Source organism: Trachypithecus francoisi, unplaced genomic scaffold (assembly GCF_009764315.1).
Source record: "Trachypithecus francoisi isolate TF-2019V2 unplaced genomic scaffold, Tfra_2.0 Lachesis_group8, whole genome shotgun sequence".
Lineage (NCBI taxonomy): Eukaryota > Metazoa > Chordata > Mammalia > Primates > Cercopithecidae > Trachypithecus > Trachypithecus francoisi.
The window spans coordinates 47445836-47465923 of NW_022681473.1; the positions used below are offsets into that span (position 1 = coordinate 47445836).

Sequence of the window (20088 nt, forward strand, 5' to 3'; positions counted from 1 at the left end):
CTCACAGGTTAATGTGTCATAATTTCAACATTATGCAGATCAAAATGTTGTCCAATTTCCATTCTGATTTCTTATTTGATCCATTGATTATTTAGTAATGTGCTGCTTACAAAGCCATAAAGCTTCATTAGGAAAATTCATTTTCATTAGGAAAAGACTCAGGGTCCAAGTTAGCAGACAGATGCACCATAAGAAGGGCTTACTTATGAAATAAAAGCCAAGCCTTCAAAGTGTTTGCTCAAAAAAAGATGTTCTACCCTCTCTAGGCAGGGTGAAGCTCTTGCACTGTAAGCACTGACTCCTCTACGAGTTTTTTCTATTATTGAGGGGTGCTTTCCTAGACCCCCTCCTTCTCCTTCCCACATGGGACAACTCAGGAAAGCACCCTCCCATTTTCTCCTTAGGTGTCCCAGTGGTCCTTCACAGGTGAAGTGTCACTGAGAGCCTGTCCCTGGGTGCTCCTTAATCCTACCACAGCTGACATGGCTGCAAAAACGAACTGAGCTCATTGGGAGAACAACAAGGAAAGAAATACAGAAATGTTAAGAGGCCAATATGAAACCTACTCTCTGGGTCTGCCTCATCCACATCTCCTGTGAGAAGCATCTGTCTCTGGGCCCACAGAACCAGGATCACTCCTCAGTCCCTCGCCTGGGTGCCAGCTCCCCAGCTCCCAATGTCCTCATCCTTCTCCTTATCCCCTTCCTCTAGAAGCCAGTCTCCGGTCCATTCAATTCCAACCAGCAAACACCCACCAATGGTTCCGCATTGAGTGGGGCATGGTGAGTGGGGCATGGTGCTGGGATGGATGGGGCAGAAGTGGTGCTGATGTCCAGAGCCATAAAATAGAGTCGTCTCTTCACAGTGGATACTCCTTCAAGTTCAAAGTAAACCTGGCTCCCTCAGAGATGCTCAGAAGCCTGAAGTCTTCCTGTGGTTTATTGATACATAAACAGAACACAAATATGCGCACAAAGAGGCTTGGAAACAGCAGGGGGCCATCCTGGCACAGCCTCCTCACCTCAAGGGGCGTCCAGCCACATCTTCAGACACACAGGGCAGTGCTGGGGCCTGCACAATGTCATGTTCATGCCCTTGGGATCCACGTGGCACAAAGTGGCACAGGGGTCGAGACTTGCAGAGTGGGGTGTGGAAAGGGGGTCTGGCCCTGCTTTAGGGGACACTCTGGTTCAGTGACAAGGCTCTCACAAGTGCTCGGGGAGGCTGGGGCTGTGTGTTCCACTGACACCAACAGACACTCTCTTGCTAAACAATCCCATGGAGCACAGAGGCTGGCATGGGCTCAGCCACAAAACCCATAATCAGGCTCCTCTGAGCCCGACTCTGTCATGGCCTTGGAGAAAAGGTGCACTGCAAAGCCTGGAGCTGCATTTGCAGGCTAAAGGTACCCCCTCAGCAACCTAGGGTCTCAGAGGCATGGGCCGTCAACCAGCATCCTAAATAAGCAATGCTGGACCCTCGCTGAGGGTTTCACTCCCCCACCACCACCTCACAAGGCCAGCCTGCCTGCTGGGAAGGTTGCCTTGGGGTAAGGGTACAGGCTTGGGTCTTCCAAATCCTTTCCTGAATTACCATCTCAATACCAGGACACCAGGCACCTTTCTTTGGACTACAGGGGACGTGAAGGTCACTGAGCTCACTCTGACTTCACAGATCTTGGTGAGACAACCTGGGCCCTGGAATCCACCATCTTTGCTTTTGGGAACTCCTTCTGGGCAGCTATCTGCAAGCCTGAGTGTTGCAGGTATAGCCCTCTTTCCTTTTACTGTGTCTGGTTTCTTCTGTAGTCAAAAAGGCCAAGAGAATGGGCCGCTGCATCCTGCCCCTGTGCTTGGTCTTGGGTCCAGCTGTGGTTCCCATGTGAGCACCATGCATCTTCCCACCTTCCCACAGCTCTCACCATCCCCCACCAAGAGCTGTGGCCAGGGTCACAGAGGTTCAGAGGGTGCTGCTCCTGGACCTAAAGCCCATTTTCCATCTCAAGCCAGGGACAAAGGTGAGCTCCCTGAGCCCTCAGCTATGGCACTTTCCCACATGTGGAAAATGGGGAGCCCAGAAAGGGAGCCAGGATGGGAAGGGGTGACCCTTTCTGGTTACTCCTGTGACCTCTTCCCACCATTCCATGCTCAGCACGTACCAGATTTCTACCACCTTTAATACCCCCATTCACATTGGGCCAGCTGGAAACAGGAAGTGGGGCCGGCAGAGGTGGTCCAGCTAGCCCGGGCCCCCAGGCCTCAGGACCACTGGCAGGCACAGTCAGTGGGCTCCTGCACAGTGTAGGGCACCCAGGTGGCATTGGTGGCACAAAAGAGCTGCACAGAACGCCGCTGCAGGCCCACCTCGCGGCAGCACTTGCAGAAGCGGGCATAGGTGTTGATGTTGTAGTTGTAGATGCTGGCAGATGGGCACCTCCCATCACAGGACACTAGGTTCACCTGGAATGGGCAGGCCAGTGAGGCAGTCTGTGGCATTCACACCCCCAAATTCCCTCCATCCCCATCTTTTGCTGCCCCACTGCCTTGTGGGCACCACGCACAGGGGTGTGGCTCCTGCATTCGTTCTTGCGGATGGTCATGCGGATGGTCACCTTCTTGCAGGAGCGCCCATCCTCCTTACCTAGGGGGACAAGTGGATAAGGGAGCTGTGGCCAAGACCAGGCTTCTTAGGGGCAGTAGGATGGGCCAGCCCCAGGCAGTTAGTGCCATGCTGGAGGGTCTCTCTTCCAGCGTTAGCACCCATGCATTAGTACCCCTCCCCTTACAGGGAAAGCCTTTTAACCCAGTGCCCTGGAAGGAGGCGGAGTTAGGAAGGCAGAGACAGAGCAGTGTGAGCAGGTGAGGCAGGAAGGCCAGCAGGGCCCCCTTGAGGACTCTGTGCTAGGGCAGAGGAGCATCTGGGGACAAGTGAGGTATATATTTTTATACTTGTTATTCTGTCTCTCCCACTAAATGTCAGCTCCACAAGGCTCTACAGTGCCTAGAACAGTGCCTGGCACATAGTTGGAGCTCCACTAATATTTGCCAGGTACATGCACTCACTCTGTAACCCCAGGAATCCCTCTAGAAATGGAATGGAATCTTTTCTTCTGGTCTCTGAGCCTCACCACAGAGGTTTCCTACTACACCAGCTAGATGGCTTCTGGCCAGAGCTAAGTCCACTTTGTCTTCCCTCTCTGCTCCAGGAGGTAGGAGAACTAAGGGCTGTCCTGACATGGCCCTCTGGGTCCTGGACTGAGACTGGCTGAGTGACCAGAAAGAGCAAAGCAGTGGCGGTCTGGGGCGTTGGTGGGCGCCAGGTGAGCGGGCCCTGCTGAAGCTTTCCCATGCAAGCCCAGGGAATACAGCTCACTACCCAGCATGCACTGCAGGCCTAATGGCCTGTGCCAGACGTGGGGAGCAGGGGCCCTCCCCCTCCCTTGCCCCCAGAGCACGGGCCACCTAGCAGAAGGGACATTGCTGGATATAGCAACACGGCTGCCTGCCTCCAGTCCAGTGGGCTTCCGAGAGGAGTACCTGAGCAACAGTGGACACTAACCCGTGGAGGAGAGGCGGGACTAACGGGGACCACGGGAAACAGGGTCCCCGGGAAACCTGGGGAGAGGGACATGGGGTGCAGGTCACACGGGGGCACATGGGACATTCAGGGAACATGAGTTTGTGGGTCAGGGATCAGCCAATGAGGCCCCAAGTCCGGCTTTCTTGGAGTATATGAAATGCACATAACAGGGCCCCAAGTTCTACTGCCTTCTGGAGATGGGGTCTGAGCACCCTAGGAGGAGAACAAGCACAGGGGAAAGATGTGGGTGGGGGATTGAAGGTGGTGCAAAGCGGAGGCTGACTGGGATGTGCATGTGCATGTGGTTGGGGGCTACAGTTCTGGGTGGCCAGGGCTCCAGGAGCCAGGTATCAGGACAGGTGCACAGAGCTCACACTCAGACTGTCAGGGACCCTGGAAGGTCTGAATCCCACCCAGGAGACTCCTCCAAGACCAGGGCGTCTGACCACGGGAGAATTCATATGGGACCATCTAGGCTGGGAGCCTTGGCAGGGGCAGGAGAAAGCAAAGTAACTGGTGAACTACTGACCTCCTGAATGCCATGCCCCAATGTCCTCTGGCTCTGACAAGGAGCAGAGGCTTTGTATGAGAACAAGGACACAAACATGGCCTCCAGCCTTCTGCCTATTTGCGCCAGTGCCATGAGCCCCATGGTTGGGATGTTATCCCTTCATCTACTCAGCCCAGAAGAGCTACCATTTTAGGTGCCAGGCCAGGAACCTGGTCATCTGTCCGCTGACATGACACCCTGTGCCCCCATCAAAGCCCCCCACCCCTGGGCCCCCACCATGCTCACTCACAGGTCCTGCAGCATCCTTCCAAGGAAGGTACCACGGAGCCCCCAACCTAGAGAGAGGAAGTTGGGAGAGGTGGGTGTGGAGACCCCAGTCCAGGCCGGGAGCCAAGATCCCAGAAACAGGCAGAGTACAGGAGTCTTAACTCTTCTCTCCCTGTGATGCCCCAGGGCAGGAATATAGGCCCCTTGCCAGGCCATGGGAGAGCCACAGGGGCTAAGCTGCCACTAAGGCTGCACGTGACCCCCTTGGGGCAGGAGCCTGGGTCAAGATGGTGCAGGGCCTCCCATCTTTCCTGGGGCAGCTCCCTCATGCCTTCCACTGCCTACCCCACTGTCAGTGCTTCCCAGCACAAAGGGTCAGGGAGAGGAGGGTGCAGGAGTCACTCACTTGGGTCAGTGGCCGGGGCTCTACCTCAGCCCTGGACAAATCATCCTTTTCCGCTAGGCTTAGTTTTCCCATCTCTAAAATGGGGGCAAGTATCCCTTAAAGCCATCCTCCTCTATAGTGAAATGGGTAAAACAATGGATGGGACAGTTCTTTCTACATAAGTGTGTGTTGGGGGAGGGTCTCAGTATGTGTGTGCAATTTTGTGAGCATATACATGAGTATCTGTGTGTACATGTGTGATTTTGCACGTGTGGGTGTGTGTATGAGAGTATCATTGAGTGTCTGTGTATATTTGTTTTCTAGAGAAGAGTCAGAAATCTTTAAATGTCCACTGTTAATCTCAGGGACTTTAATAATTCCACAGTAACCCCAAGCCTTCCAGGAAATCCTTTTCTCTGAGGTGCGCCCATACTGACAGCTGCCCATGCTAGTGCTGGACACCCACCAGCCATCAGAGGACTGAAATGCATCTGCGTGGCATGTGTGTGCAAGAGTGTGCTTATATGAGTGCTTTGAGGTGTGATGATGCGTGGTGTGTGCATTGGCATGCCGATGTGAATGTCCCTGGAGGGTGTGGTGTGTGAGTGGCTGGTGGCCTGTGTTGGTGTCTGGCTGAGTGTGCCTAAAACATGTAACAGTGTGTGTTTGTGCACACCTGCATGTGGTCACGTGATGTGTGAAGAGGTAGGGTGTGATGTGGTCAGGGCAAAAAGAAATGCAGAGAGAGATGTGGATTTGGGGTGGCAGTGCAGGCACAGGCTCCAGGGAACCCTTCCTCCTACACTCCTGCTCACAGGAACCCCACCCCACTGCCAGTGAGAAAGCTGATGCCCCTGGCCTACAGCCTCAGTGGAGAAGGAGGCACTGACCTTGGCACACTCAGTCTCATTGAGCGGTGGGCAACTGATGGGAGAGCGGACGAGCACAGCACCCAGGGGAGTGCTGCTGCAGTGGTGGCGAGCGCAGTCTGCAATCCAAGATGCCCCAGGCTGGAGGGCACAGAAGTGGGTGATGGGGGCTGCGGCCAGGTGGACAGCCTGAGCAAACCCATAGGGTCTGGGAGCCTGTTTGTACCCAGCCCTGGCCTGGGAACCAGAGAGAGCCCTAGTCCTGGTGTCCCCTCCTGGGACACCCTCCTAGGTGGGCAGCGAGGGGGCTGCTTACCAAGAACAGGGAGGTGGTGCCATTGGGGAAGGTGAAGAGACAGGACACATTCCTGCAGGAGCCACAGCAGGCAGCGAGGTCCCGCGGGTGCTGGTACTCCTGGTTCTGCAGGCCAGGGCGGGGTGGGCCTCAGCCAGTTGCCCACCTCCACCCTGGCTCTCCCACTGCCTGCTTATCTATGAGGGACCCCAGAGTCCGGAAGGGTCCTCTGTAGGTACTCGGGAAGAGGAGCTCCCAGCCTCCTTCTGTCGCAGGCAGCTAATGATCCCTGTATCTACCCTGAGCCTCCCTTACAGCAAAGAGCATCTCCACCCTTTCCAAGACATTTCTGCTAAGTAGGATGCCAGTTTTTATTCCAGACAGACCTCCATTTGAGTCTCAGTTCCTGTAGGACTTTTTACAAATGACAGAGTCTCCCTAAGTCTCAGTTGTCTCCTCTGAAAAATGGGAATAATTCTAACCCCCTTTATCCAACTAATATTTATTAGCCCTTACTAGAAGCCAGTCACCATCCTAAGTACTGGACATGAAGAAGTGCTCACCAAATAGTAGCAATACAAGCATGCAAACCAAAGGGACAGGGAACGTGCCAGGCATTCCACAGGTACCTAATAAGTGTGTGCTCTCTCTGTCAACACCCACCCTTGCCAGGCACTAAATCTGTCCCTTACTGTTCTCCTCCTGGCCTCTCCCAACCCAGTCCCTTTCTTGACACTTTCTACAGAGGTCTCTGAGGGCCTCTCTGACTTGTCTTGGAGGCTTAGGGCAGCTTGAAGGGCCCCTCTGATTCCTGGAGCACACAGGGTCTGTCAGGCTAGCTCTCCTGACACCACCCACCCCACCCTGGGCGACACCCTACCGCCTCGCAGTGGATGTCACACAGCACGGAAGTGGTGTTGATCTGGTAGAAGTTGGTGAGAGGGTCGAGCACGGCGGTGCAGCGGGAGGTGTGGCACACGCCGTCTGCTGAGAGCTCCACCACCGTCTGGCCGGGTTGCATCACGCCCAGCTCGCGGCTCAGACACACTGGGGCCTTCACTGGATGGGCATGCAGGGTGGCAATGGTCATCTAGAGCCCAGGCACCCATGGCCCCCCTGCCTGGCTCTGCCCCGAGGCTTCCCCCACTCACCACACTCGTACTTGGCGCAGCCACACACATTGTCCACGCTGTGCATGAACTCCTCGTCCAGCTGCGATTTCTCCCACTGGGTGGGGCAGAGGCAGTCAGCACCCTGGGGTGGGGGCCAGCCTGGCCCTCAGGAGCAGTCTGCCACCTGGGCCCCTCTCTATGTCAGTCCCTCCCTGTGGTGGGCAGGAGGGGGCTGGCAGACCTGGGGCCCCGCAGCATCCTGGAAGCTCAGTCCCAGTGTGATTCCCAGGCCTCCCTAATGAGGAGCACTGTCCAGTGTCCTCCCCTTTCTCAGTGAGGGACAGAGCCCTGGGTGGCTCACAGTACTTCTCACCTTTCTTCAGCAATTTTAAGAAAGGGGGAATGGGGATCAGAGTGAGAGGAAATGTGTGCTGGGGTGTGAGGGTTACATATAATTCAGAAAATGACTGTAAACATGACTTCACATTTCTTAAAGTATTTTCACTTCCCTCAGTGGCCATGCAGCCTGGTGGCTAAGGGCATTGTCTCTGGAGACAGATTTCCTAGGTGTCAGCTCTGGCTCTGTGATATACTAGCTTCATGACCTTAACCTTAGCTTCCTTGTTTGTAGGATTGAGAAAACAACAGAATCAACCTCACAGGGTTGTTGTGAGAATAAATAATACACATGAAACGCCTAGGAAAGTTCCTGGCACTTAGTAAGCTCTCAATAAACATTAGCCACTGTCATGATTGTCATCATCATCATCATCATCACCATTATCATCTTCACCACCATCATCATCCTCACCATCCCCACCACCACCATCGTCATTCATGATCACCATCACCATCACCCTCACCGTCCTCACCCCCACTGTCACCTTGCACTATCACCATCACCACCACCACCATCCTCAACATCACCACCACCATCATCATGGCATTATCACCATGACCACCACCATCATCGTCACCACCACCATCACCATCACCATTGCATTATCACCACCACCACCACCCTCATCCTCACCATCCCCACCACCACCATCGACATTGCATTATCACCACCACCACCACCCTCATCCTCACCATCCCCACCACCACCATCGACATTGCATTATCACCACCACCACCACCCTCATCCTCACCATCCCCACCACCACCATCGACATTGCATTATCACCACCACCACCACCCTCATCCTCATCATCCCCACCACCACCATCGACATTGCATTATCACCACCACCACCACCCTCATCCTCATCATCCCCACCACCACCATCGACATTGCATTATCACCACCACCACCACCCTCATCCTCATCATCCCCACCACCACCACCACCCTCATCCTCATCATCCCCACCACCACCATCGACATTGCATTATCACCACCACCACCACCTTCATCCTCACCATCCCCATCACCACCACCACCATTGCATTATCACCATTGTCACCACCACCACCATCATCACTGTCCCCACCACCAGCATCACCACAGCATTATCACCACCACCCCCACCATCATCCTCACCATCACCACCATCATTGTCATTGCATTATCACCATTGTCACCACGAATACCATCCTCACCGTCCCTACCACTACTATTGTCATAGCATTATCACCGTCGTCACCATCACCACCATCCTTATCAACCCAACACCACCATCATCATTGCATTATCGCCATCGTCACTGCACTATCACCATCATAGCCACCACCATCCTCCTCACTGTCCCCACCATCATTGCCACCATCAGCATCATCACTATCATCTTCATGATAATTTTCATCATCATTATACTGAATCCTTACCACAACTCTAAATCATGATTATGTCGACTTTACAAAGGAGGGCACCATACCCAGAAAGCCAGTGGCAGAGCTTGGGACAAGAATGCTAACTTGCAACCATGGGTTCCTTGCACTAGATTAAAGGAGCAGGTTCTCTAGAGGAGGGGATAGGGAGGAAAGGAAAGGGGAGCAGACCAGGGGGTGTTGGGGGAGAAGGGTCTCCATACCAGATGGCACCGGGGCACTGGGATTGTGTCACAGTCACACTCTGAAAAACACAAGGGGCCAGGTCCCACTTCATCAGGGATGTCCAGGTAGAAATCCCCTGGGTACCCTGGACCTCTCACTGCTGGCACAACCCGTCTTCTGAAGACCCAGCTTCAGGCCAGGCCTGGGAGAGGAGACAAAGAGGCCCAAATCTCAGCCTCCTTCCATCCCTGAGGGCAGGAGGGGGCCTGCAGCTCCGCTGGTTAGGCAGGTGGGCAGTGATGGATTCTGAACACTAAGCTCTCCACTGGGTGTGGAGCGAGGATAAATAGGCAGATAGGCCAATCACAGGTTTCCTTTTGTCACCTGGATTAATCCCTCCACCTGGTCCAGAGCCTATTCTTTTTATTTATTTTATTTTATTTTTATTTTTCTTTCAGATGGAGTTTCACTCTGTCGCCCAGGCTGGAGTGCAGTGGCGCTATCTTGGCTCATTGCAGCCTCCACCTCCTTACAGGCACCTGCCACCGTGCCCGGCTGATTTTTTTGTATTTTCGGTAGAGACAGGGTTTCACTATCTTGGCCAGGCTAGTCTTGAACTCCTGACCTCATGATCCACCTGCCTGGGCCTCTCAAAGTGCTGGAATTACAGGTGTGAGCCAACGCGCCCTGCCGCAGTAAGGACTTTTTAAGATGGAAACCCTCTTTGGAATGGGAAATTTGCTTTTTCCTTCTTTTACCCTGGAGAGAAAAGGCTATAGAAACGTTTAGCACTCGGAGTGCGGATGCAGGAGGAAGCTGATTCTGGCGGCTTCCTCTAGAGACCCTGCAGGGGACGGATCTGAGAGGAGTGGACAGTGGTGGGCCGGGCTCCCCCAACCCCTCCTCAGCAGGGCCACTGGATCCCCCAGATGGGAGGCTGTCCTGACCACGGACTCACCACAGGATTTGTAGGGGCAGCAGCGGTCGGGGCTCCACACCTCCACCAGGGCAGTGCCCAGGCCACACTGCACTTGGGGACAGCGGAAGCTCTCACATACTGTGGGGGAGGAGAGGCAGGCAACACATCAGTCACAGGCACCTGGGGGTGTGAATCCTAAGAAGGGCTAAGGAGGGGCTACCCCCAGCTCCTCCTTAGTGACCCCCACAGTCCTCGGAGCCCCAGGGAAGAGTCTGGGCACCCAAAGTCTCCCCAGGGAGCTACTTCAGGTCCTGGTGCTGTGCCTGTGAGGCACTGGTGACATGACAGGGTCAGAACCTCAAGCTCATTAAATTGGGCCTCCCCAGTCTGCAGTCACCCTGCAAGAGGTGGTCCAAGGAAAGCCAGCCACTAGGGTAAGGTCTGCTGACGGGGAACATCCCGCTCTGTCTAACACAATCTTTCCGACCCTGTGGAAACTTCATCCACTTGGGGCCCACCTGAGCCTGCCCTGCTTCAGCTGATGCTACCCTGCAGGGCCCACACATCCTTTCTTCCTAGTCTTCAGGCTGACTTCTCAGTTCAGGATTCCTCAGCCATTCTCATTTGCTGAGAGAACAAGGCAAGGGGTGAGGGAACTCCTTGGGTGCAACACTTTGGTGGATAGGGGAGGGGCAGAGGTCAGCACGGAAGGTGAGGATCTGAAAACTCTAAGAGCTACTTGATTTACTAATAAAGTTATTGTCACAATCAAGGAGTATCAAATGGTGTTCCAAAAAATTATGAGGAAGGGCATTTTTATGGTGTCAAAGTAATAGGTTATTTTCTGGTTGGAAGAGGAAAAATGTAAGATAGAGAGATCTTAGGATTACAGTATCACCCTAATCTGGGCCAACATTAACATCGATTCTAGTGGTTCAGCCAGATAGTGTTTGGCACCCAATGTGATGTGCTATGAAGCTTATGCACGCACTGTCTAGCCCCAAATTTTTAACTTGAACCTGTCAAGCCTTAGATGGAAATTTCAGTTTTAGGAAGCACAGAGGCCCAGGGAACAAGGAAAGCAGCTCCAAAAGAAAGCAACTGGCGAAGTCCAGAAGCGGGGACTCTGCAGGGTCATGGCCTGGACTCTACAGTGGGAGGTCACACAGGAAAAGGGACCTGTGCTAGGTTAAGAGAGATGTGAGGCACGTCATTATAATGCATTGTCCGGGACTGAATCCTGGATTGGACAAACAGGAAGAAACATGGACTGGCATGAGACAAGTTGAAAACGTATTAATGTGGAAAGGTAGAGATTGTTCACTGAAAACAGCCAGTTAAAAAAAAGAGTATGTCCAGGATGAGATGATTTTGGTAAACCACATCTACATAAAGCCATAGAGAGAATCTGGAAGGATATGTATCCACTAAAGCATTGGCAGTGGAATTATCTAGCAGGTAGGAAGGTGGTATTTTCATTTTCTTGCATTTAGTTGGAATTTGTACTTTCTATAAGGCATATACAGTGCTTTTGTAACAGTAAAAGTATGATGAAGACTGGGAGAAAGTGATATCAACAGCCTCTGTTTTGGAGCACTTACTGCATACCAAGGACCATTAGGTCCTTCACATAAATTATCTCTAATTTCCACAACAGCCCCTCAAGGCAGATACTAGCATCACCATTTTACAAAGGAGCAACTTTGGCTCAGAGAGTAAGGAACTTGCCCTGGGCCGCACAGCTGGTAGACAGCCTAACTGAGGTTCGGAAACCAACTGACTATGCCCATACTCCATCCACAGGACTAGACTGCCTCCTGAGAAACATGGGAAGAAACGTGAAGAGAAGGAGAAAGGATAGTGAATCTCTCCTCACATCAGTCTGGCAAATACCGGGGCAAGTGGACCAACCAGCTCCTGGTCAGGTGTGGCCAGGTAATCTGGGCAACTCTCATGGGATGGGAGCCTACATTGTTTCGGAGGTGGCTCTTGACATTGAACCAATCAGGGCAGCCCTTGGGTGTCCTGGTGGAGGCCCCTCTCCTACTCTGTGTAAGAAAAAACCTCATGCTTCTTCTATTATCAGTGTGCAAAGCAATTTTTGTAAATTGAATAAAATTTAAATCGAACCATTTTGTTCATTTTCATCCATTAGGTTTACTTACAGTCCATAATGCTGGCTGCACTATGCTTAACAGTTACTACTGAGGTACTGTGTATACAGTGCATTCTATATCAAGGTACTATGAACACAGTACATGATATGCACATACTACACATCTCTACATGTATGTATAGTATCATATATACAGGTACCAGGCCCTATAAAAATATTGGGAAAAGTATACTTTTATTTATCATTACAAAATAAAAGAGCTTCAGAGGCTTTGCAACACGGGACCTTCTGTGATACAGCCTCCAGGAGCAGGCACTATGGTGACACGGTGGCGAAAGGGACCCTGAAGGGGGGCCTTGGGTGAGTCAGGGAATGAGGACTTCTTATCAGTGCTGTGGGGGATGAAGGGACCCAAGTATTTGCCTTCAATCCAAGCCTCTGTCTGGCCCTTGGGGGACTCCATGGAGGGGACAGACCTGGACCTCCCACCCTCCAGCCTGACAGTCTGACCCGGCTTCTTCAGGTGGGCCTGCACTCGTCCTGGCTTCAGCTGCTCAGCCCTCCAGAGCTCACCACCTGGGAGCACTCTGTTGCTCCCTGTCTACCCCCATTAGTCCCGGGGTGGGGACTCTGTGAAGGGTCCTTCCCGCCACAGCCAGCCACGTGCCCAGCCAGGACTCACCACACTGGTACAGAGGGCAGCAGAGCTCCGTGGTGTTCCTGTGCACGGTGAGTGCCTCCCCTTCTTGACATTCGGGGATGGGGTCTGGACAGTCGCCACAGGCTGAGGGGGAAGAGGGTCAATGCTGTCACAGCAGTCCCCTCATAGGAGCTTGGCACACAGCACGTTGCTGCAGGTGGGAGCTCCTCAACAACCCAGGTGTGGTAGGAGCTAACTAATGGCAGCACCGCATGGTCTCATGTGACCCATTCTGGAATCAGAATCTGGAAGTTCTCCCTCATGTCCACCCAAACGTTTACATGGAACAAGCACCAGTTTCCTCTTGCTCAGTAATCTAGGGGGAACACAGGGTCAGTGTTCTCTTCCTCCCACTCTGTTTCCTGGACAGTGAGCTTGTCCTTCCTTCTCCCACCCCATCTGAAGACCCCCAGCCTTTCCTGCCAGCTGCCCAAGGACACAGGGGTGAGGCTAGCAAACTGTGATCCGGCTGTGTGCGCTGGCGTCTGGTGGCGGCGACCCACCGCAGAAGTAGGAGGTGCAGCAGGAGTCCCCCAGGCGGCCGGCGATCAGGGTCTGGTCCTGTCGGCAGCTGGGGACAAGCTCTGCCTCACAGAGATCCGGGTCACACTCTGGGGAAAAGGCCAGATTTAGGTGCTGGGAGAGGAACCTGCCTGGCCACACCTGAGCCCCTGCTCCCAGAGCTGTCCTCCCCACACTGCCCTCAGTCCATCCCCCACCCTCCCCGCCCCAGGCCTCTCACCACAGCTGTAGCTGGGGCAGCAGGAGTCCTCCTGGAAGTGGGTGAGGAGGCGGTGGCCTGGGTGGCAGGTAGGGGCGAGGCCCTCACACAGGGTCTGGTTACACACTGGCCCCGGGGACCATAGGGCCTGTCACCTTGGGGCTGGATGTCCCCAGTGCTCTCCAGTGGAGAGCACTGGACAGCTGCCCAAACCCTGGACGCCTGGCCCACTCCTCCCCCCACTGCTTCTCCCAGCCTTCAGGACCCACACTCCTAGATGAGGCCTTTGAGGGTCACACGAGGGTTCAGGGCTGGGACAGAAGATTAGCAAGAGCTAATATCCATTGACACGTGCCCCATCTCACAGCAACCCCAAAGATGGGCCCGATCATCAGCTATGTTCCGGGAGAATGAACGAAGGCACAGAGGATGTGAAATGATTTGCCCAAGGCCACAAGGCTACAGGTGGGGAAGGAAGAGTGGCCAGGCTGCCTGGCTCCACAGCACTCCCTGCACTGACTCCTGCGCCTCTGCCCCTGCCCCCAGGCAGGGTTCTCCCCTCCCCCCAGCTCACCCCCTACAAGACATTTTACTTTTCCTAGGCCTTGTCCTACCCATCAGGGTTGGTGTGCAGGGCTGATGGATAGCTGTTTTACAGTTGTTTTAACTGTTTTACAGTTGAGGTCCAAGGAAATAAAGGTGGACACTCACCACAGACAGTCCTCAGGCAGCAGGGGTCCTTGGTAGGTAGGAGCAAGGCCACCTCCCCGAATCGTGGGCAGCTCTCAGGGCGGGGATCAGGGCAGCCCAGATCCACCGGGACGATGGTGTCTGGGGCTTGGCACTGGTGCTGGCAGCAGCCGCTGAGGGAGCTGTTCCAGGTCTCCCCCAGGGCCCTCGGCACCCCCATGCTGTCAGTGCAGGCTGCAGAGGGGAATGGAAGGGTGCCAGGTGAGGAAGGTGAGCCCAGACCTTCCCAGGCTAGACTCTCCCTGGGATACTGACCACCGCTAAGCAGACCTGAAAGGATGCAGATGGGCCTCAGCTATCGGCAACAAGAGGTGAGACCAAGGCTGACTTTGGAGGCCCCTGCTCAGGGAGGGGCGGAACCTACCGCACTTGGCCTCTGGGATGCAGAGTGCAGAGTGGTGCCGGTGCAAGATGGTGCCCTCGGAGCAGACGCAGCCCTCGCCCAGCACCTGGCAGTGTTCTGGGTCCAGAGGCCCTAGTATCCCATCCTGGCATGTCTTGGGTGGCTCACAGGCTGTCACACATGCCTGGTATGTGGAGTCGCTGGAGCACAGGAAGGCTGCAGGGGCACAGTGGGCACCAGGCCTATCTCAGACCCCAGGCAGGGCTCCCCATTGAGGGTCGAAAGAACAGGAGGGGATGAAGAGGAGGCTCAGAGTGTCATCAGCACCTCAGCAGAGAGTGCATAAGTCAAAGGGCTTGGTGTCATCACCTCTTTCCTTAGATCAGGACTCAGCAAAGTACAGCCCACAGCCCAAATCCAGCCCACCGTCTGTTTTCACAAATAAAGTTTTATGGGAACACAGCCATGCCTGTTCATTTATATTCTGTCTAAGGCTGTTTTTGTACTAAAAAGGTAGAGTTGAGGACTTATGACTGAGACCATATGGCACACAAGGCATCAAATACTTACTTTCTGGCTCTTTACAGAAAAGGTTTGCCAATCTCTGGCTCTAGATCAGTGTTTTCAAACTTTCTTGATTGTAAAAAGTAGATTTTACATTGTGGCCCAATACACACAAGCATGTAGAACAGTGGTCCTCAAACTCGACTACGAAAGAATCCCTAGGGAGTTTTTGAGGTATCATTGTGGGGACCCCACCCCAGGCCAATTGAATCTCTGATTGTGAGGCCCATGCATTTTCAAGTTCCCTGAGTGATTTCAAAGGGTATTTAGGATTGAAAATCGCTTCTATATAAAATAAAAAATCTCTTTTACAAAATAATACTAAACTTTCTATGCACAATACACACTGGTATTTTCTATTCTATTCTATCGTATTTTTTAAATGCTGGTGCTGACCCTCTAAATTGATTTCATACCCGCTGAGTTGGGATCCACACTTTGAAGAACACAACCCAAGAGGACTTTTGTCTTTTCCTCTTTTACCCGTCATATTGTGGGTGTGACCTTCCTGTGAGCCAATCCCAGCCTTTCTGGATGTGTTTACATTTATAAATCAAGCTACTCTAGCCCAGGCCACCCCTGTGGACCCCACCAGTCAAACCTAATTGGGGGAGGAGGCGGCAGATCTCATTTCCTTCCTGCAGGAAGGAGGGGAAAGACTGGAAGAAGAGAAAGGTGAGCAAAAAGGAAGCAGAGGGAACTAAGATGTGCAGGACGGTGTCCGTGGGGCAGGCCTATGTGAGCACTCGGCACACATGCCCCCACACCCTCAAAACCACCCTGGACGGGGGCGATGGTTACAGTCTCCACTTACAGAGAAGAGACTCAAAGAAAGCAAATACTAAAATAACAACACAATTACTATGTGTTAATATATTCATAGGACTCATAATAAATATGTGTTCATTAATATGAAATGTATTTTTATAGAATATAAAAATTAAATGTAATTAAGCATATAAAAATTTATAAATTTACTAATGTACATACATCCATGAATGATTAAAGCTGGAAAACATACATGAACTTGGGTCTGGGAGCCTTTTCTCACTTTAACAGGGGATGGGAGCAACAGTCACAATGGAGGGTTCCCCTGCCCTGCAAACTCACGGCAGTAGTCAGAGCGCCGCCACTCGATGCACACGTGAAATTTGTGGCACATGGCCACGTACACAGTCAGGGCCACACAGGGCTGCTGCACATACTTGGTGTCCCGGATCCACAGCTCACAGAATGACTCCGGAGGCACCTGGGCATATGCATTAGGCAGGGCTGCTTATTCAGATGCCACACATCCCAGTGCCCAGCTCCTCCCCTCCTTGCCCAGAAGGAACAATGAGCCTCTGCAGGTAGGTGTTGCCATCCCCAGACAGCCCAGGAGGTGTCCCCACTGCTGGACCCAGCTGGCACATACAAAGCGGTGGCAGGCACTGAAGGTGCGGTTGGACACCATGCGAAGGCAGGGCGAGCAGTCAGTTGTGGCACAGCTGTCTGGGCGGAAGCGGGTCTGGCCCACTGCACTCAGGGAGCTGGGCACCTGCCAGCTGTCCAGAAAGGGAGCAGGGTCCTCAGCCCCACCCACCACTGAGCCATCCTTCAGCGTGAGGTCATTGGCTGCATCTCCATCACAGATACCTGAAAGAGGCCAAATAATCCCACCAGCCACGATCATCACTACCACTCTCATGTCGTCAGCTCTCACTTTTTGTATTCCTCACAGTTCTTTGAGGTCAAGAATACCATTATCCCCATTTTATAGGTGAGGGAAATTATGTGAAAGGAAGCTAGGAAACCTGCTACAAAAGAAAACGTCTTTGTACTTAGGAAATACACATGTATTTAGGGGTAAAAGGATACAATGTCTTGAAGTTATTTTCTAATGGTTCTGAAAAATATGTATATATATATGGATTGCATGTGCTTATAAAAATGTATACACACACATACATACACAGAGAGAGAGAGAGAGAGAGAGAGAAGGAGAGAAGCAAATGGGGCAAAATGTGAACCACTGGTAAATGCGGGTAAAAGGTGTACACTACCTTACACTATCTTTGCAGATTCTAAATTTTTATAAGTTTTGCCATATTACAGCAAAATAAAAAGCTACACCCCAAAAAATCTGCTTTGCCAGTGATTGCCAGCTAATTATAACAACCGTTCCCTCCTTTTCCTGGGCAGTCAGTGTATTTTTCCCAGACGCCCTTGCAGCTGGGTGAGTCCCAGCCAACGGCATGTGAGTGAAGGTGACGAGTACCACCTCCAGGCCTAGTCCATAAAACCTTCCCACCTGTCTCCTCTCCTGTGAACTTGGAAACTCATGTTGACATGGTAGAACCAGAAGATGGAAGGAATCTGGGTCTCTGATTGGGAACTTATGTATGCAGGAAATAAGCTTCTGTTGTGTTAAGGCACTGAGATATGGACAAGGGTGAAGTTTATCTGTCCTAGCTTTTAATGTGACCTAAACTTCGGTTTCACTCCCACCTACCATCTATATGCTCCAGACACACACTTTCCTGCCCACAACTTTGCTCAAGCTGTTCTCTCTGTCTGAAATACTTTCTCAGATGTCCTTCCTTCAAGGATGCCTCAGATGCACCATCCATGACATTCCAAAATCTGTGTAACAGTCATTGGCTTGCAGGTCAGCCTTTCATAAAAGATTGTAGCTCTCTGAGTGCAAAGACTCATTTTCTTTTAGATTCTCATTTGTCTCAGCAACCGCCAAGTTTGTCTAGCAGGGTGCCCAGCTATCAAATGTTCATTCAAATTAAATGGAGATATAAATGATCCAACTTCTGTTCTAACACCTCTAACCACCATTCTGTGAATATAAAGCATGATTAAAGGCAAACTCTTATTAATATATTATTAATGATTCCCATGGTCACACTTTGGGTCTTGGCTTTAAGTCAGTGAGGGATGACACACAGGTATCCTAGGGAGGAGTCGGCTCACCAGGCTACTGCTGACCACAGTGCTCTTTGCTGGGAATGAACAGAGGAGAAGGAAGAAATGATGAGAAAAAGATGGTGGTAGTGATGGTGATGGTGGTGGTGGTGGTAGTGATGGTGGCATGTCTGTAAGAAGTGTTTGTGTTAAGAACAGAAGCATCATAAAACAGGGATTTTGTCTGTTTCGTTCACTGTTTTCTCCCCAGTGACTAGTACATAGCAAATACGTGTTGCACAAAGAATGAGCATAGAGCTGAACTGCATGTGTTAGTGCATGTGTGGAGGGCATTTGGACGCAGAGAGGCATGAATGTGAATGTGTGAATGATCACCAGGGGTGCAGGTGGAGGATGGAGGGTGTACGTGTGTGTGTGTGTTATAAGTGTTTTTTATCTCACCCATCATCACAATCATGGTGGTCTGTCATGGAGTGCTCCATGAGTGTCCATGTGCTTATGCCCCTGCGACGAACAGCAGCCCACATCCAGGCTTGTCCGATCCCTCTTTTCCTTATGAGAACACTTCAATCCCTTAGGGCATGCTCTGCAATTATGCTATGGTCTGAAGAGCATTAGTTCTGTGTATTGTGGCAGCTTTGCTGTGTGCCCTTAGGTAAGCTCCTTAATCTCTCTGAGCCCCCTTTCTTCTTTAGTTCAGTGGGAATACTAATGGCCATCTCTCAGTGCTGTTGTGTGGATGACCAGGAATAAATAAGATTAGAGTGTGGAAGTGCTTTGTGAAATGCCCAGGCTCATGCAGATGGAAAGGATTATCCGACATTAGAAGGCTGTGAGGGAAGCTGACAGACAATCCCGGCCGAAGTGACAACTTGCTGAGTCCAGAGCCCTCTTATATCTCCCTATTGGCAGCTTTGGCCCCAGAACACAAGACATTAGGCCTCCTTGCCCTGGAAGCTCTGCTGCTCCCACCTCTGGCCTGGTATTCTGTTCCAGTCTTTCCTGCTCCAGGAGTAATTATGTCTGGGGGCAGAGGCGGAAGTGGGAAGCATCCCCTTCCCCCAAGCTGGGTCCCATCTCACCGCACAGGCCATGGCCTTGGGCCTTGCTGACTTTGCTGGCCTCCATGATCATGAGTCCTGAGCTGTGGAGCCATTGGATCTGGATGTGTGAGGGAGTCAGGATCATGTACATGTGGCCTGTGTCCTCAATTCTGAACCCATATCTGCTGACAGGTGGCCACACAGGCTGCGAGTCCACAGTCACCTTGGGAGGGAATTCAGTGTGAGCATAGCTTGTCCATCTATCCATCCATCTATCCATCCATCCATCCATCCATCCATCCATCCATCCATCTGTTCATCCACCCATCCATCTGTTCATCCACCCATCCACCCATCATCTGACAAAAATTTATTAGGCATTGCTATGTGCCAGGCTCTGTTTCAGGCACAAGCAGCCAAATCACAGTCCAAAGTGGCATGGGAGGATACTAAAAATATTTTCATTGGAAAAATACAATGAAACAAGAAATGCAACAACAGGAGGCAAGCTGCATCTTAATGCCCAAATAAACACAAATCCTGAGCCCTTCCAATCACTCTCTTCTTTCCTGATTCTGTTCAGATCATTTCTTCTGGAAGTCTTTCCTGATCCTGTTCAGATCATTTCTTCTGGGAGATTCTCCCTAAATTCCCAGCCTTGGGGTTACTTATCCCTACTCTGGGCTTTCCTCATCTCTGTGCTGACCATTAAGACAGAAATCTATCTGTTTCCACATCAAGATCTCCAGTGAACTGAGTTTCTTAAGGGTAGATACTATGTCTGATTCACCTTTGAATCCCCAACACCTGCCTTTGGGCCTGGAGTAAATTGGGGCTCACTCAATATTTGTTAAACATGCAACACACTCTAATTCTCACAAACACTTTAAATTCAAGGCTACAACCTCTTCTATATATTAAGAAGATTAAATTTGGATGTACCATAAGTTATTATAATAGTTTTACACTGAAAAAAAAAAGGGATATAAGAAGATTAAGATTTTAAAG

The 20088-nt window shown here is 51.7% G+C and overlaps 1 protein-coding gene across 24 annotated transcripts in view; it reads right to left on the reverse strand.

Annotated features, from left to right (window-relative positions):
* Positions 1 to 921: 921 nt before the first annotated feature.
* The window catches only part of OTOG (otogelin), a 102534-nt gene continuing 83367 nt past the window's right edge, over positions 922 to 20088 (reverse strand). For 18 of the 24 annotated variants that reach the window (XM_033203828.1, XM_033203846.1, XM_033203831.1 and 15 more), the window contains 18 exons: positions 19120 to 19303; positions 16539 to 16759; positions 16235 to 16373; positions 14582 to 14776; positions 14179 to 14391; positions 13489 to 13593; positions 13250 to 13357; positions 12729 to 12830; positions 9970 to 10068; positions 9050 to 9090; positions 7058 to 7133; positions 6787 to 6965; positions 5928 to 6032; positions 5633 to 5752; positions 4380 to 4425; positions 3537 to 3614; positions 2561 to 2640; positions 922 to 2459 (listed from right to left, as the gene is read on the reverse strand). In XM_033203828.1, coding sequence (XP_033059719.1) covers positions 2259 to 2459; positions 2561 to 2640; positions 3537 to 3614; positions 4380 to 4425; positions 5633 to 5752; positions 5928 to 6032; positions 6787 to 6965; positions 7058 to 7133; positions 9050 to 9090; positions 9970 to 10068; positions 12729 to 12830; positions 13250 to 13357; positions 13489 to 13593; positions 14179 to 14391; positions 14582 to 14776; positions 16235 to 16373; positions 16539 to 16759; positions 19120 to 19303 — 2292 coding nt within the window. In that variant the 3' untranslated portion in view covers positions 922 to 2258. Of the gene's footprint in view, positions 2460 to 2560; positions 2641 to 3536; positions 3615 to 4379; positions 4426 to 5632; positions 5782 to 5927; positions 6033 to 6786; positions 6966 to 7057; positions 7134 to 9049; positions 9091 to 9969; positions 10069 to 12728; positions 12831 to 13249; positions 13358 to 13488; positions 13594 to 14178; positions 14392 to 14581; positions 14777 to 16234; positions 16374 to 16538; positions 16760 to 19119; positions 19304 to 20088 lie in introns of those variants that run through there. The other 6 variants (XM_033203834.1, XM_033203833.1, XR_004435619.1 and 3 more) reach the window with 6 other exon arrangements.